We start from the raw sequence: 18,573 nt of genomic DNA, 5'->3' as shown, positions 1-18,573 counted from the left end.
GGGCATTCAGAATAAGACCAAACAGGAAATATAGCCTTCAAATTAGTCAGGGTAGTCTAAGCACTGTAATAAACTTCCCTTAAACCTGAACAACGGCTTGTATCTTGTTCACGTCTCAGTCTAAAGCAGGTCAGCAAAGGGTCTCTGTGCCATATAGTCATTTGGAGATCCAGGCTTCTTCCTCTTTGGGAATAGGAAACATGGAGGAATACGTGGGAGTTTTAGGGGCCAGGTCAGTCCATCACTTCTGCCCACATTCCATTGGCCAGAATTGGTCACACAGGTTCCTCTTACAGTCTAGCTGTATGCCCTGCAGGCAAAAGCAATAGGATTGGGTAAACAAGTAACATTTTCCTCACCACAGTTTCCTCTGATGGCAAGAAACTGAAATTGATTCTGGCTGACTTCAGTGCCAAAAAGAATCTCCTGAATAAACACCAGGGTGTGTTACAGAATCCAGGGGAGAGGTGAAGTCAAGAGCCAGCACAGGCCCAGATCTCAGAGGCAGAGCTTGCATCTTTCTGGTTAGAGCGGTGCCTTCAGTGTAACTCAGCCGGAAAGGCTCTTTCTGTTGGAGTTGATAATACCTATCTCCCCTCTGAGCCTTGAACCAACTGAGAGAAATAAACCCAAGAATCAGATCGTGCCAAGGAGAGTGCAGCTTGGCCTTTAGAGGACAATGAGCTTCCTACCCCCTGTTCAGTTCACTCACCAGTGACAGAACAGCTGGACGGCTGAAGATCTCGTCCCCCAGACGGGGTGCGTCCCGCATGGGCAGAGAAGAGCACCAGGGTGGTAAGTGTCCTCCCAGAACATTCAAGAAGGTAAAATCCTGGACTTCCCTGGTGGCCCAGTGGTTAAGAATCCACCTGCCATTGCAGGGGGCATGGGTTCGAGCCCTGGTCCAGGAAGATCGCACATGCCACGGAGCAACTAAGCCCGTGCGCCACAACTACTGCACTCTAGAGCCCACGAGCCACAAGTACTGAAGCCCATGCGCCTAGAGCCTGTGCTCCACAAGAAGAGAAGCCACCGCAATGAGAAGCCCGCCCACTGCAACAAAGAGTAGCCCCCGCTCTCTGCAACTAGAGAAAGCCTATGCACAGCAACGAAGACCCAACACAGCCAAAAATAAATAAAATAAGTAAATAAATTTATTTTAAAAAACGAAAAAAAAGAAGGTAAAATCCTTCTGTTGGGCCCAGGAGCAGCATGGGAGAGGCAAGAGGGTTTGCCCTACGTTCTGTCTCCATGATGCCTGGTTTCACATTTCGTATTCCCAGAATCCGATTGTCCCAGCTGGGGTTGGGGAGTTAACCGTGACTCACTCAACTATTGTGAGGGAGACAAACGTGCACGTGGCCACCAGGGCCTATTCCTCTGCATCAGTGTTTCTTCCCAGACGATGGGCAGCTGTGGGCTGCCTAGGAGCCTTGTCCAGCAAAGTAGCAAAGGCAGAGTGACTCTGAGCGGTGCAGAAATGCGCATGTGCATGTATATTTCAAGTAAGAGGGATTTAGGGGCAGACTTCCTGGAAAAGGCTCAGCTGGAGTGGGAGGCAGGTCAGAGGTGAGTGGAAGGTTTTCCAGTTGTGCAAGAGCAAGGGGGCTCATACATATGCCATTTTCTCTAAGTCTTCCACATTTCAGAGGAGGTGCTTTTATCATTGGTTGCTTGGTTTCTATTATTTTTGTCATTGTGAAAGCAATTATGTTTATTATAGAAAAATCCCCAAATACTCATAGGCCAGTGGACTTCTTATCTTCGAGTTGCTTTTCAAAGTGGAAATCTGGAAACAACTCAAACAAATGACCATCCAATAGGGAATGATTGAATAAATTATGCTGGTCTGGAAACAACTCAAACAAGTGACCATCCAATAGGGAATGATTGAATGTGTGTGTGATGTGTAGGACAAAGGAGGGAGACAGCAGACTACTAACAACATTTACCTCTTGGAGACGGGGTTGGGGGTGGGTAGAGAGGAATGCTCACTTTCCACTTTAGAAATGACTGGATCATTTCTATTTTCCTTACAATAATTGGATATTCTTTGACAATACAAAACATATTCTTTGGTAGCCTTAAGTTTGGCAGAAAATTGAGACTTTGGAACATCTCATTTCAAACCTTGCAATATATCTAGTTCATAGTCTAATTGATTTTCCACTAGGTTAATCAGTCGAGTTCCCATTGCAGTCATAAAGTTTTATTTATATGAGGAGACAGGAATTGGCTGGTTCATTTTTTTAAATTATTTATAAAATTTGTTAAACTACAGGAGAGTTAAGCCATGTCCTTCCTTTGTGCTAGCGAAAGAATTTGTATGTACCTCTGCTTAGCTCTGACTCTATTTTGTTACAGTTATATGTGAACATGCCTGTCGTCAACCCTAAACATCTCTGAACCCCTTAAAGAAAAGGACCCTTTTCCCATCCCTATATCCCCAGCACCATATTTAGACTAGATGTTCAATAACTTCCAACTAAAGGAATGCATAAACTAATGAAAGAAAAAATTATAATAACTCTCTTTGGTCAAAAAAATATTTCTGCGGAGGGGAAAATTTTAAAAGGAAAAACAATGTATTCATGAAATTATTGGAATACTATTGTGAAGAGCCTATTGTGATACCCTAGTGTGATACAATTGCTCTTACACTTTCTTGCAAATAACCAGATAATTGATCATAACATTCGTTGCAATATTAGTCAGAATTCCCTTGTTGCTTCTCACAGAACATCTCAATTAAATGTCTTAAGGAAAGGAGAAATTTATTAGCTCATAGAAATCACAAATCTGAGGGGTAAATTCTGGCTTCAACAATGACTATTAAAGAGCTCAAATTAGGTTAAAAGAACTCCATCCCTACCTCTCAGTTCTGTGTTGTCTTCTTTCTCAGGCTGCCTTTCTCTGTGTGGTTGCAAATGGTCACCACCAGCTCCAGATTTTGGTCCTACCACCTTCAAGTCCAACAGAAAGAGGAGTTCTTTTGCCTACAAGTTCTAAAGAAATATGTCCTGGAACTGAGTTTCAATCCCAGGTGGCCTAACTTGGGTTATGTGCCCATCACATGGCAATGGGAATGGGAGGCCCTGATTGTACAAGCCTGAGCTACATGACCATCCCTAGTCCAGGGATAGAGTCAACCCTACCTGAACTCCACGTGCACTAAGAGTGTGGCAGGGATGATACCCCCAAAGGAAGTATAGCCTCAGTACCAGAGGAGGATGGGATGGATGCTTGGGAAGGCAGGGCAGCACATATCCACTAGAGTTAGCGCTTGAAGCTGCCCTGGGGTATGTCCACAGCTACCTTCACTGCAAGTTGGTGAAGGGCAAGTGCTATGAGAAATTTACATCCTTGTTCGACAGCCATTATAGAATCACGCTCATCCCCCAATGTGCTTCATGGGGCAAGGTCGGCTGTTCTTTAGCGACAAGCCATGCCTGGGGTCGTAAACTAAACATCCTGATAGGAATGATACGAAAATCGGTAAGATCTTCTTGAAAGCAGTGTTGAAATATCAATAAAGACTCTTAAAATGTTCATACTCTTTAGCCTAATAATTCCACTTCCTGGAATCTATGATTTTTTTTAAAATCAAAATACATTGAGAGCTTCCTGCATAAAGATGTTCATTGCAGTGTTATTTAAAATTGTCAAAATTTTAAGAAGACTAGAAATAACCTCAAGTCCTAATAATTGAAGATGATGAAATAAATTATAAATTATGCATATGATTATATTTTATGCAACCCTTAAAATAATATCAAGGGATTATGGTGGTAAATGATATTGCATGAGGGAAATGATATTAAGTTTCCATCCCCACAGCCAACTCTAGTCTATGAATAGTGACTGTCTTGCCTTGGAGAGATTCCAAAGACACATTTATGCACAACAGGTAAGAGTGCTATGACAGGCGCCTGCCCTAGATGGAGAGGGGCACACAGCGTCGGCCCGAGCAACGTGCATCTCCCCTATCCCGAGTGACAACCCAGATCTAAATGTCATCCTCTGTTGTGCTTTTGCTTTGTAGACTCTGGAAAATCCCAAGTATGAGTTGATCATTGAGGCTCAAGATATGGCTGGACTGGATGTTGGATTAACAGGCACGGCCACAGCGACAATCATGATCGATGACAAAAACGATCACTCACCTAAATTCACCAAGAAAGAGGTAAACCCCTGTTGAACGCCAGCCTTGTGGTCATGGCCGTGATTGCTGATTAGTATTAATTCAGTGTACCACAGCCCTAGCCAGCTCCCTGTTTGGGACATCAAAACCCTCCTTTGTGGAGAGAAGATGGTGTCTTGCTGGAATCCTTTTTTACTTTTTTTTCTTTTTTTTTTTGTAAAGCTGAAAATACCAAAGCATTATGAAAACAAAAGCATTGAATCTTGTTAAAGTCCATAAGAAGACAACTTTTAATGCCAAAGTGCCATTTTCATAGTTTTATTGGTGTTATTTAGTGCTGAATTGTGTGAGTCCTATTGTGATTTTAGCATAACAATAACTATTTTTTTCAGCAAGTACAGATTGAGAGGCCAGACGGAAAAACATCAAGAAGGTAAAGCAGATTTTCTTGGCCATAACAGGGTGGCCCAGGAGCTTATAAATAATAACCAAGTTAGCTTGTCTGGGAGAGCTAGCTGCGAAATACTTATTCGCAGCTCCTGTGCTTTTATGATTGTGGATCGTGCTTGCTGTTTCCCATTTTTTCCAGTGGAGCAATGTTTGGGGACAGGCTGAGTATGCAAGATTTCATCCAGTTGCTGAATTTGTATCCAGGCTAGGAAGTCACTGGCACTGTGCATCTGATGGAAATGTGCTACAGTCATGGTTTCTTTGGGGGTCAGGACCAGAGCCAAGGACTTGACGCCCCCCTTACTGAGCAGGAGCGTAGCATCAGTCATGACAGCCCCGTCGTTTGCCAGACCTTTCCCGGACATCCGCCACCACCACGGGCTCTCCACCCTCCATCCATTGCCTCATCTGACCGTGTGAGGTTGGATTCGTGAGCAACATTTTTGACCCAATGAGAGTGCTCATTTTAAGCTCAGAGAATCTAGATCTCCAGGTTATAGGCAGAGTAAGTGGCAGAAATGGGACGTGAGCACAGCTCCCTGTTTACCATGCTCTCAGCTGCAGTGCTTTGCTTCCAAGGAAGCCGTTGATATTTTCTACCCTCCTGGGCGTTCAGAGAAAAGATCCGTGTCTGGATTTGCAGTTGCCCACCCCTCTCTCAAGTGTCTCAGGGCTACCCCAGGTGGCCCTTCTCAGCCCCCTGGTTCCGCAGTGACCTCTCCACATTAGCAGCCCTACATGACTCATTCAGGAGGTGGAAATCTCCCCCTCTCCCAGTGGTGTCTTGGACACTCAGGATTCTAACCTCAAAACAACAAAGTCCACGTAGCTAACACGGTCTGTTCTGTTGCTCCCATGACACTGTTTCTAAAACTGCTAGTACAGATTGCTTATTATTCCCATGTTTCTCAAACTGTGTTCTAAGAAATTAGTTCCACAAGTTATTATCATTATAGGGCAGGGGGTGGGGAGAGATTTCAGGGTCAGACAGATGTGGAGAACACTGAGGTGAATGGTGTGAAAGATTTCTTTTACTGTAGGACTTCTGGGTACCTTTAAAATGCTTTGTGTTTCTCCAAGAGGGGTAGGTATGGTCTGTAGGGTTTCTCAGACTTATTTGGCCTGGGAATAATTTTTCCTGGTCCATCTCACCATGGCTCATCGAGCTGGTATTCATGGGATATTCATTGGGAGACATTGGTTTATCTGCAGAATTTCTTGCAAACCTCTTTCAAAAGAATAACTCAAGGCACAGTGTAATATTCAATATAGACATAGTAATGAAAATAGAAATTGGATAACCCCAATCTAAAATGAGAAAACCTATTAACGTTACCAGGTGGGTGAGATTAATTAGTTATTTCAGTGGAGCCTAAACTAAGCTCAGAATTGTGTACCTAGTTATGGACTAAATACTGTGAGTGAGAGGCTTTTGTTGTTGTTGTTATTAATACCAATGAATTCAAGGAAAAATTTTAACATAGATCTTAAAGTAAGAGACCTTAAGTAGTATAATGGAAAATGTATTCATCTGTGAATATTGGCAAAAGCACAAAACTCTCTTCAAATGGACATTGGGGGCTTCCCTGGTGGCGCAGTGGTTGAGAATCCGCCTGCCACTGCAGGGGACATGGGTTCGAGCCCTGGTCCGGGAAGATCCCACATGCCGCGGAGCAACTAAGCCTGTGCACCACAACTACTGAGCCTGGGCTCTAGGGCCTGTGAGCCACAACTACTGAGCCCGCGCACCACAACTACTGAAGCCCGAGCACCTAGAGCCCATGCTCCACAACAAGAGAGGCCACCACGATGAGAAGCCCGCGCACCACAACAAAGAGTTTCCCCTGCTCACCACAGCTAGAGGAACCCCGCGCACAGCAACGAAGACCCAACACAGCCAAAAATAAATAAATAAATAAATTTATTTTTTAAAAAATGGACATTGGACAATGAGCTTGAGATTCCCTCAGGGCAGAGATGATGTCACAACTCATATGGAGATACAAGTAACAAAACGAGAAAAATGGGTAGCTAGCCAAGTACATCAGATTCTCTCTCTTAGATATTACGTATCCCCTAGGAGTCTTTGCCAATGTTGGATAAATCGAATTCACAATTAAATTTTCTAACACGTTCCAGTATGGCTGATGTTCTTTATCACTGATTCATACATTTTGGACACCAGAACGGTAGAGGTGGTATAACAGCGATGTGAAGGGCTGGGATCTGGACCAGAACTGGATTCATATCACACCTACCAGCCACGGGATCTGAGCACGTTCACCATCTACATTCTCGTTTTGTCACCCGTTCATGGGGCTGATCATAACGCCCACCTCACGGGGTTCTTGTGCATGTCAAATGAGCTGCATGGTGAAGAGCACTAGTGCTTGTCACCTCGTGTTCTCTGGCGTGCTGGCGATGGGGAAATGGTGGTAACTTAGAAGGTGGTAGTGAGGACAGTGATGACGAGGATAATGGGACGAAGGCAGCGACGAAGGTGGTGAGGAAGGTGGTGGTGAGGAAGACGGCTGCAGTGAGCCAGATGATGATATAATGGTGACGATGTTTCTAAAATTCAGAAGGCCAACTGGCCTTCTCATCTAACGGGCCATCTCCCCTCCATGTTGAAAGGCTGCTGTTTTCCTTGAAAGCGATCTATGAAGCTGCTCAAGCACCTCAAAATACGTGATTAAGACCCTCAAGTTCCAGGGGAGAAGTAATTCTGGAGGAGAGGTGGCAGAATCTGTAAATCTCATCACTGTGGGCAAAAGCAAAGAAGGCTAAGAGGAACCTGTTAGGCGGAAAAAGAGGACTCATAAGGACTCAGCCCAAAGGTAGTGGTCTTGGGTGTGGAAGTGGTCAAACAGGATGAACTAGAAAGAGAGAGAAAACATGGACCCTGTGATCTTGAAGATGAAATAATTTTCAGAGATGAAGGTCAAGGTTCAGTCATCCCAGAATGGAAATGGTGGTCATTTGGGCTTGAAGGTATCTAGAAACCTGTCCAAGAAGATGTTGTCTTATGTACGTTTCTGCATATATTAGGACATTTCTTAGGAAATTCATAGAAGTATATGGTTCTTATCTTTTTTAAAAATTCTATTTTACATGGTCTTCCATCTCCAGAGAGGTGCATTTTTTGATCTGTTTAAAAGAGGAGTTTCATTTGGCCACAAATAACAGACAGGGAATAGTGCTCTGTTAAATGAGTCAGAGGTATAGTTTCTCTCACATAGAAGTCCGTAGGTAGACAGTCCCAGGCCAGTATGGTGAGACCATGATATTGTCAGTTTACCGTATGCCTCTTATCTTTCTTTTGTGCCTTCCCCAAAGCTGCCTCATGGTACAATAGGGTCACCGCAGTGCCAGCCATCATGTCCATGTAACAGGTAGAAAGAAGCAGGAAATGAGAAGGGCAGAGGAGGACCTGCCACCTAAGTAAATGTCATTTGAAGAGATTCCCCAGAAAGTCAAATGACTTACATCTCCTTAGCCTTCCTGATCTGTGAGGGAGACTGAGAAAAACTCCAGCCATCTTTAGTTGGCAGGTTGCAGCCCTTGGTAACATAGGGGTTGTTACTAAGGAAGGAGATATTTTAAAGGGTATTTTAAACAGCACATTCTTAGTGCAAACTAAGATCATTTGTTCCGCTTGTGTTTATTCACACTGACTGTAAGCTTGCTGAGAAGCAAAGCCCACACCTCTCTTATTCTTTGTTGCATTCCCAGTTGGCACTCAGTAATTCACTCTCTGCCGAATGTTTCCTGAAGGTGATTTTAACTGGAGAACAGTGTCACTGGATATGACGAACCAAGTACTTTAAATTGTTACTGACACATGAAATCAATTTTTAGTCATTGATTTTCATGAAAATTTGGGTTAGAAGCACTAGTCTCCCTATGGAGAGTCTTCCGTGAGTTTTCCTAATAGCTTTCGCACGTGGCTTTAACTGTTAGTTTATGTTTACGTGTTAGTCGTGACTTTTCTAGATTAGGTATTTGGAAGTGATTTTAGGAAATCTAGTTAAACTTTCCAAACCCAGAGTTTGGATTATAGTTGAGAATCTCAGTCCCATTTAGAGCAAAATGACTTGTCCATTTCTCTCTCTAAAGTTGCATTTTTTTTTTTTTTTTTTTAAGAAAAGACATGTGATTTGTACTTATAGCATAGCCGATGCTCAACACATACTGACTGAATAACTCATTTTCACGTAAACCCCAGGTCATGAGGTTTAACAAACTTGCTATTTATTTTAAAAGAATGTGTTTGCAAATGATCATAAGGTTTTTAAATGAGTTTTCATTCATTTATTCAATCAGTTGATTTTCAGATTTTAATTAAAATGGCAATTGGTAATGAAGACTGAATAACAGGATTTTTTTTTTTTGGCTATTTGATGAATTCTTTCTAAAGTAAATGTTTCAGTGTTCAAGCTATAACATTACGATACATGTAATAAAAATGGCATAAAACTTAAAAGGCCCTGTCTTCCTGGAAGATGAGAGAGGGGTAAATGCTCTGATTTTCATAAAGGGGTGAAGATAAATGGTGTGAGCTGGAAGCCGGCAAGCTGAAACTGAGCCACCAGCAGATACTTGCATTCAGTTATCAAGGGGGTGCTGGGGTCCAGTCTCCAATTCCTAAAAGTCTTCGAGGACCTTAATGCTTTAGGAGTCTTATTTTTCTTTGGACTATGAGCTTTCATAATAAAAATATTTTCTTAATTAGCTGCCTAATTTGCCCTATAATACTTTTTCTCTTACATGTTTGACTGAAAACTCTCTGGTCTCTTCTTTATATAATAATTATGCAAATCTATTTTCTATAGAAAGAGAGTAAAAAGACTAGTCTTTCCTGTAGCAGGGTTGATAGAAATTTGCTCTATATTATTGAGAGTTTAGAAACATTTTTTCACCTTTACCACATTATTTCATTGTTGGAAAACTCATGTAAATTTTGAGAATTGTGGTTAAATTTAAGGAAATCTCTATCAACTTTCTGTCATATATATATATTTTATATATATGTACGTATATATACATATATATATGAGCTCTGCAATTTCAAATGTTCTTGTATAAAGACTAATCTTTAAATTGATGACACTTGCTATTAATGTCACCCACATCCTTGTTTTGAGACATATTAAGAGTTTTATACTGTCTTTATTGATGTTGGTATTGCAGGTAAATCACAAGAAATTTAAATCTTTACCAATGTGTTCACTATGACTCAATTCTGTTCTTTAGTAAGTTTATCAATCAAGGAACTATTTTATTTCTTACAGCAGAAATTTACTTCTTCCTCTTAATGAAATATCTTGTGCAAGATGATGTCAGGATAACATTTGTTTTATTCCTTAACTTTATCATTTTTGCTTTCTGTAAACCAATAAGAGTAGAAAAGGATGACTTTAAGTCAGTCTAGGATTGAATTAGTTCATCGTTGAGTTTCAGTCTTACATGAGGGCTATCGTGGTGTCCCTTACTCCTGGGTACAGCCTTTCTGGGGCCCCAGCTGAAAGATGGGTATTTTCACAAGGGCCCTTCCGCCTTGGACACCCTGAATTTCAGTGGTCTTGTCATCCCCATGAGACTGCTGAAAGCTCTGCTCAGCTTCCTGGTCTCTTAGCAGCACTTTCTTCTGCTCAGATTCTTAGCCTCTTGTCCCTGTGCCTTTATCATTTAGAAACTGCGTTAAGGGTAGAAGTTCCATAAAGTATTGGCTTCACTTCAGTAAACTTCCTTTCTCAACAGGATCCTGGATTCTCAAGTTCTGGCTGTCTTCATAGCTCTGTAGTGCTTTCAAATAGGTGGGGGGTTTTGTGTGACGTCTGTATTCTTGAGGTATCCTAGATTTGAGGGATGGTCTAGAAGAAGCTTGCCCCATTTACCATAAACAAAGAAAAATATGGATTAGCTTTTTAACCTGGATTACTAGGGAAAAGCAGTAGATATTGTGTATATGGAATTCACTGTAGCACAAAACATCGCAATATTTTAATTAAAAACATGGATTGAAGAAATATAATTAAATGTTTTGACAGTACCCACCCCCTCTCATACCATTTGCTTCAAAATCAACTCATTTTAGTAAAAAGATTAAAAATTTTGTGTCTCCTCCTTGATATTGATAATCGAGAAATGACTCTAACCCCAAGGGAATTGGACTGCATCATTAGAGGCAGACTTTGCTTTCCTGTTCCTTCGCTCTTGAGTTGACATGAGTATTGGGAGTTTTCTGAACTCTTTTGGATCTTTTCATTTGTTTTTGGTAGTTTGATGGCCCCAGGTATAAAGCTCATAAATGTACCTTTGTGTGCCAAAGGTCTAACTGAAGTGAATGTATTTATCCACTCCTCCAGGATTTCATGCAATATATTTGAGTGCTTTAAATGAAACTCTCCATAAGAGTTTATTTCCCTTAGGAGAGCCCTTTAAATTCAGAGGTGCCTGTGTCTAAACACTGACCACATAATTATATATTCTGCTCGCTCAATAGAGGTTAATCCAGAAAACCAACCACATACTTCTTAGAAGATTGAACCCATTTCAATTATCTGACACAAGTGACTTTTCTGGAGGGTGGAGTCCAAACATACACTATTGGGACCTTTATCCCGTGCTTTGGGTGGTGGATGGAGGTATCCCAATATGTACAGAAAGGGAATATTTGGAGAGAATAGAGCAATGTGATTTCAGTGCACGGATACCACCAATTCCCAACTGTGCAAATGGTCACATCCCTCCAGATTACATCACTTCCTGGTCCATCTTCGTCCAGGCCAACATCTCGTCCAAGGACTCCAGGAGCCATCTATTGCAAATTGCATTCCCAGCTTCCCATCATATAATTGAAGAAGGGTTGGCTGCAAAACAGCCAACACCCACGTTCCCCATTTATCTTCACTTGGAAGGGGTGAGTTCATTGCTTTCTTCTCCTGCACCAAGGTCGTAGAAAAACATGAAATCATCAACTAAACCTCCTAGTGTTCAAATTTCAGAGGTACTTGAAACAGCAGGTCTACAGCTGGATTTCTCGACTGAAAGAGAGTGAAGGGAAACATTTGTTCAAATGTAAGCAGTGCTCTATAAATAGAAGCCATCATCCAAACAAGATTCTTCCCGCTAAGGAAAAGGGTAGTGTGTGCTTTCCCAGATATAATTGTTCAAAGACAGCAGAGTGAGAAATCTTGCATTGTCGACAATGCCCGTGTCGCTTATACACTGCGTTTGTGATGTCGAAACATCTGGATTTGTTAAAGTGAAAAACTGTAATCTACCCTGTGGCTGGTTCTTCAAGCCGCTTGTCGAGGTAGACCAGACAGCCAGATGATTTATTGCATTAATCGCTCTTTCATAATTATACTCATGATGCGTTGACCCCCATCGTCCCTGTGTGAACCTCTATGCAGATTCTGTGCCTTGGCTAACCCTCTGGTTATGCTCAGAGGGTCAGCAGCAACTCAGTGACAATGAAAGCAATTTTTTACTACTGCTGGCGGAGTCTCACCACTGAGCCACTCCATCGCACAGGGGCCTCTGAAGGCTTCATGCATCTGCTTCTGCTCAAAGACAATATCCTCACACCAAGAGCAACAACCACACAGCTGTACAACATCTATTTTTTAACTCTATAAATGTAATATCACTACACCTTGTAATGCAGCTTCCAGAATGAGAACTCAAGAGTTCACAAATAGAAAGCCAAGAGCAACCCAAAGGAGATGTTGGAAAATGCAATGTCCAAGCCTGCACTGCACCTGGAAACCATTCTGTGCTGAACAGTGTTAGAAATAAGAGCACCGGGTCTTGCGCGTGGATGGTTTTAAACACGGTCCACTTGGTCACAACCTACCTCCATCTCAGACCACACTGAAGCGCTCATTATCCCCGCAACATAGCAAACTTCGGCGTGCCTCCGTGCCACTGCACATTCTGTTCCCTTCCCCCTGGAATGCCTTTCTCTTCTTTTGTTACCTGGAAAGCGCCAATTTATGCTTTTTGTAAATCCAAGTTATACATCCCCCAGGCGGGTTGCTGCTTCTCCCTCCTTGTTCCTACGCACACTAGGCATCCCCCAGCTCAGGCTCATGACGTTGCCTTTTAGTCGTGTCATCGTCCTGTGTCTCCCAACATCGTTTAGATGCTTTGATATTTAGGGCTTTTCATCACTGCCTCTAGGACTCAGCACAGGGGCAACATCAAAAGTTTAACTAGAGATGAAATTATTATTCATGCAGTAAGTCCTTATTACCACCTGTTGTGTCTCAGCTTCTAATACACTATTAAATATTATTGCAGTTCCATATTATATACAGTGTTGCATGTACACCATCATATGTCATTATGTAATATTCTGTTATGTAGTCTCTTCTTTTCTAATATGTACACATCCTAGTTTGCACTTATTTTATTCTAATAATATATAATATTCACCTCCTAATGTGCCATACAATTAAGTTATTTATTTGCTTATTGTCAATCTCCCCAAATTAGAATGTAAGCTCCACGCGAAAAGGAACTTTGTCTCTTTTGTTCCCTGCTCTGGCCCCAGCACCCAGCTTTGGAACATACCCAAATAATGTGCAAAGGAGTGAATAAATTATAAATGTCTGACAATAAGCAGCAGAGGCCATCGAAAAGTTAGAGAGTGATGTTGCTGAAAGGGGCTTTGGAAAGAACCTCACCCAACCCTCCGGTTTTAGAGCCGAGGGAGGCTGCTCAAGGCTGATTGCAGATCCCAGGCCAGCCTCATTGTGGCACAAAATACTGCTGCTGGTGCAAAACCAAGGCCCTACTGTAGCACAAAGCCATGAGGGACCCTAAGGTTTATCATTTTTCTGTGGTGCAGAGAGCCGAGAGGGTTGGAGTTAAATTCCTTTCCAGAAGTGAATAAACGAATCTGCATAACTGCAGAGAGCCCTAAATCTACTTCCCTACCAGTCAAGTAAAAAAAAAGGAAAAAAAAAAGGAAAAGAAAGAAAGAAAACTCAACATTAATAAATAATACATAAAGGAATCATTAGAGTGGAGACAGACTTGACTTTTCCTGCGATCTTAAAAACAAGGAAGAAAATATTCCACAGCCCCACAGTTCTGTGTGGGCTCATTCTTCTAAGTGGGATTAAACAAAATAATCAGAATTGATTTTAATATATTCATTTGTTTCCAAACTAAAATCTATTTTAGTTACAGGCTGAATATCAGTTTTCCCAGTATAGGCAGCATTTTATTTTGCTGTCGACCTGCCCAGATCTGAGAAGACAGGAATTTATGAGAAGTATCTTCTTCAGCCTGTCTTAACTGAATGTACCTATTGCATATCGTAACATTATACTGTTGCCTTCCAAAGTGCATTCATTCATTCATTCATTCACTGATTCACCAGCCCATCCATCAGAAGTGTATTCCGTGATTCCTCTTTGCCAGGGACTGTGTTAGGCTGGGATGCAGTGTGGTGAGCACAACATCCCAGCCTAACAAACATGGTCCCTGACCTCAGGAAGTTATGGTCTAAAGTGGGGACAACTGACCAGCAAAGCAAATAGCTACATATGGTCCCTAGTGACAAGATGGAATCACCGTACATGGACACATTGTGCGCACACGCCGTGACACTCACTGAGGAGGTGACATTTACAGTGACTGTGCTAGTGTCCTAGGGCTGCTGTAACAAAATATCACACACTGTGCGGCTTGAACGGCATTAATTTGCTCACAGTTCTGGAGGCCAGAAGTCCAAGATCAAAGTATCCACAGGGTGGTTCCTTCTGAGGAAGCATCTGCTCATGCCCGATTCTTAGGTTTCCGGTGGTTTGCTGGCAATCTGTGGCGCTCATAGGCTTGTAGGTGCGTCACCCGTCTGCCCTCATCTTCACGTGGCCTTCTCGCTGTGTGCGTGTCTGTGCATAATTTCCCCCTTTTTGTAAGAATGCTAGTCATATTGGATTGGAGCCCACCCTGCGACCTCATTTTAGCTCGGTCACCTCTATTTCCAAAGAAGGTCATATTCTGAGATACTGGCAGTTAGGACTCCAACAGATCTTTTTGGAGAGACAAAATTCAGCCCATGCCAGTGAGACGTGGGAGTATGCAGAGGGTCCGTGTGAAGACACGGAGCCTGGGAAGAGCATGTCTTGCTTGAGGAACTGAGCTGTCCAGTGTGGCTGGAGCAGCCTGAGAGACGACGGGGGATGTGAGACTGGGGCCGGTCACGCAGGCAAGGCTAGGAGGCTGTTCACCGGAAGTGCAGTGGGAAGACATTGGCGGACACAGTAAAGGGTAGACCTTCCAAGACTTGGAGACCCCACGCTGCTCAGGAATACCATTGTTCCTATGGTCAGAGACTGCTGGCGATGATGCCGCCAGTCACACACGACCCACCACCTGTATCCTTCACAGAACTGGAAATAACAGCAGGGAACCAGCATTAGTGGACATTTACACAGTTGTTTTTAAGTTTATGAAGCCCTTCCACGCTCCACATACTCTCTCCCACCTAAAACCTGGACAACCCAGTGAAAAGGGTCTCGTTCTCACCCCATGCAGATAAGAAAGCTGAGGCTAAGCGGGCTGATTCCTCCCCAGATCGTTGGGGAACTAGAGGTTGAGATTCTGAACTTTGCACCTCCTTTTTCCTTGCAGATTCAAAGAGATGTCTTCTCTTAACAAGTGTTCCATCAGTAATAGCAAATATGTAATGAGCTTTTATCAAAGGCAAGACTGGCCATTCTGTCAGAAGTTCTGTCTGTCCAACACTCCTGGACCTGCTCCTTCATCCTCTTTATCGTTAAACAAACATCCAGAAGCCAATGCAGAATTCTGAAAGCACTTGCTTTGTGCCAGGCAGTGTCCAAGAGGCTTACATACATTCCATTGTTCACTCCTGCTGCCAACCCTGAGACTCTCATTGTCATACCCATTTCATGGGTGTGGAGACTGAGGCTCAGAGAGCTGAAGAACTTGCCCGGAGTCTAGGCCCCATGCTCTCAACCCTGCACTAAGCTGCTTCTGCACCATGCCGGCATTAACGACTCGCCAGCGCAGTGTCTGTAGACCCCATTCTCAGAGCACATCTGCCGACTTCAGCCACAGCTATTATGTTCCTGTTCCATGGTCTTGCCCTTCAGGTCAGCTCTCCAGGATTCCTTGGCAGGGCTGTTCCTCAGAGAACATCCATCTGGTTTTTCCGTTTACGCTTGGGCACCAGGGACTGCTGAAGATGCAGGGCTTATAACCTCCAATCTCAGTTCTGCTTGAACTTTTCCAGCATTACCTCATCACCTCCTGCCTCCCTGTTGCCACACCTGCCTCTCTGTTCAAATCAGGACAGTGTTTAGTGCAAGCCCTAGATACAACTACAACACACACACACACACTTCTCTCCTGGGCTCGCCAGGATGAGTGTAAGCTACTCTTTCTCTCTCCACAATCTCTTCAAATTAAAAAAAAGGGGAGAGATCTTTTATTTTATTTATTTTTTTAATATATATATCTTTTTAATTTATTTAATTTATTTTTTTATTTTTGGCTGTGTTTGGTCTTCATTGCCACGCGTGGGCTTTCTCTAGTTGCAACGAGCAGGGGCTGCTCTTCGTTGCGGTGTGCGGGCTTCTCATTGCCGTGGCTTCTCTTGTTGCGGAGCACGGGCTCTAGGCACACGGGTCCAGTAGTTGTGGCGCGTGGGCTCAGTAGCTGTGACTCGTGGGCTCTAGAGCGCAGGCTCCGTAGTTGTGGCGCACGGGCTTAGTTGCTCCGCGGCATGTGGGATCTTCCCGGACCAGGGCTCGAACCCATGTCCCCTGCATTGGCAGGCAGATTCTTAGCCACTGCGCCACCAGGGAAGCCCGGGAGAGATCTTCTAATCGCCAGTGAATTTGATTAGTAGTTTGTGTCTTTATTTTGATAGGTCTAGTGGGCAAATATAATAATCATTTCTTACAAGCAAAGAATAAATGAAAAATGTTTTCATCCGGAAAACCAATTTTTTTAAGCTAACAGTGATTAAGTGCTTATCTATGGGAGGTAGTAAGTGCTTTAGGCATCTTAACTCATCTAATTCTCATAACAGCCCTATGACATAAGTACTCTTATTATCCCCGTTTCACAGATGATGAAACTGAGTCATGGGAATGTTAGAAACAGGCCCACGGTTACAGTATGCTGGGGCAGGGATGCCACCTCCAGGTGTCTGGTTCCAGAGCACAGCTCTCAGCCATTATGCTAGACTCACTTTCTGAGATTTTTACACATTGTTCTGGTTCTGTGGGATTCAGAAGTGAAAGAAGCCAGGCCCCCGACACGCTGGCCTTTTGTTAGTTTCTCAACAACCAAATCAAATAACCTATGTTGAACGCAGCAACGTTGTTGGAAAGATATTGACAGTTCCACTTTATATACCTTCATGTGCATATCTAATTCAGAATCTTCCGGTATCGCTGTCAGTGGCTTATAATGGTACACTAATTATTAGATATCTCGATTGAAATCCAGGTTTTACTCACTGGCGAATTCGGGCAAAGGCCTATAAAGCAAGAAAAACTTTGGTTCATTAACTAGGGTCATTTATACTAGTCTGCTATCTCCGATAACAATTTTTAAATCTTTTAAATTTATGACTGTCGTTACTGCAGTTCCTCGAACATTAATGAAATAATGTGCTTCCTCAAGTTCACAGATCTTTTGTGCGTTTGATATACTTGTTCTGAGTTAGCAGGGTTGAAAGTGGCCTCACCTTTCATTCATGCCCTCACCGCGTGCTTAGCTAATAGAGGCAGTGAGCTGAAGGCTGGAGATTTAAAGAAGATGGGCAAGCCCTTGTCTTCCTGTGGCTTAGTAGGGAGGACAGATATTAAAGGAGTGCAAGAGGGGTGCATCCCACAGATAAATTCAGAGAGCTTTGGGAACATGACCTAAGGAAAACAGACCTGGTCTGAGATCTGGAAAGGAGAGGTCGTAAAGTAATTTGTCATCCTCTTAAGTCTTGGCTTTGCTAAGAGAAGTGACGCAGGCGGTGCTAGGATAGCTCCTTCTGAGCAAAGCATGCAGCATATGCAAATGCCCTGAGGCATGCAAGTGGCCTTTGAGAGGCTGAAAGAAGGAGCTGGGGCTAGCCGGTGCTGTGTACGCACAGGGATGGGTGAGAGAGGTGGCCCACCCTGTGTGAGTTTGCTGCCCCAGTAACAGACTTCAGGAAGCCATGCATTTCCCTTAAGGTCCCCCAGGTCTCCCAGTCAGAATTAACTGGCTCTCTTTCACCAGCGTTTTTTTCCTGCCTCAATCACAGCATTCTTCCCAGCATGCGTTGGATCAGCATTTTAGGTATCCATTTCTGCCTTCTCCAGACTGGAGCTCCCTGAGGGCAGACACAGCTTCATTTGTCACCTTCTTCCCCTTCAGTCACAGAACAGTGTACACAGAGGGAGTGCAAAGAATATTTGTTGCATTAAATCAAATCCAACAAATAGCACTCTTGCCCGGCAGCTCTGCAAATAGGAACAGATGCCTTTGCTAATCGCCCCTAGATGCATGGTTTAACACAGGTTCAATTCAGAGCTGTAACTCTATATATCCGAGCCAGAACCAGTTAGCTGTCTGGTTTGTAATAGCCAAGCACTGGCCTCCCACATGATGGGCTCAGAGGAAAGCCTCAACAAACCCCAGTGAAATGAACTGACCACTTATAGCAGCCTTGTATAGAAATGGTCAAAATATCTTTTTTCCTTCAGCTCTGGGAAGTTGAAAACACAAATCAATTTGACGAAGGCTGAGACTAGAGGCTCATTCTTCCTCAAGAAAATCTGCTTTTAATTTCTCCAGAGTTAAAGATCGTTTGCTTGTACTCATTTTGTTGTTGAAAGCAGAAACCCACTTTGAACCAGCATGAGCAAATCCTGGAATGCATTGTACTCATCCCTGAGGAAGACACTGGTCCTCATCCCTGGGGAAGGCATTGGTCCTCGATCCTGGGGAAGGCA

At 43.2% G+C, this 18,573-nt stretch overlaps 1 protein-coding gene across 2 annotated transcripts in view; it reads left to right on the top strand.

Moving 5' to 3' along the window:
* Positions 1-18,573, top strand: part of CDH13 (cadherin 13) — a 1,028,096-nt gene that overhangs the window by 867,348 nt on the left and 142,175 nt on the right. For both annotated transcript variants that reach the window (XM_068528121.1, XM_068528122.1), the window contains exon 8: positions 4,043-4,183. In XM_068528121.1, coding sequence (XP_068384222.1) covers positions 4,043-4,183 — 141 coding nt within the window. The remainder of the gene's footprint in view (positions 1-4,042; positions 4,184-18,573) is intronic.

This window comes from Eschrichtius robustus, chromosome 19, assembly GCF_028021215.1.
Source record: "Eschrichtius robustus isolate mEscRob2 chromosome 19, mEscRob2.pri, whole genome shotgun sequence".
NCBI classification, from domain to species: domain Eukaryota; kingdom Metazoa; phylum Chordata; class Mammalia; order Artiodactyla; family Eschrichtiidae; genus Eschrichtius; species Eschrichtius robustus.
Note: the sequence above shows the minus strand (reverse complement) of the source record. Positions and strands in the feature narration are given on the sequence as shown.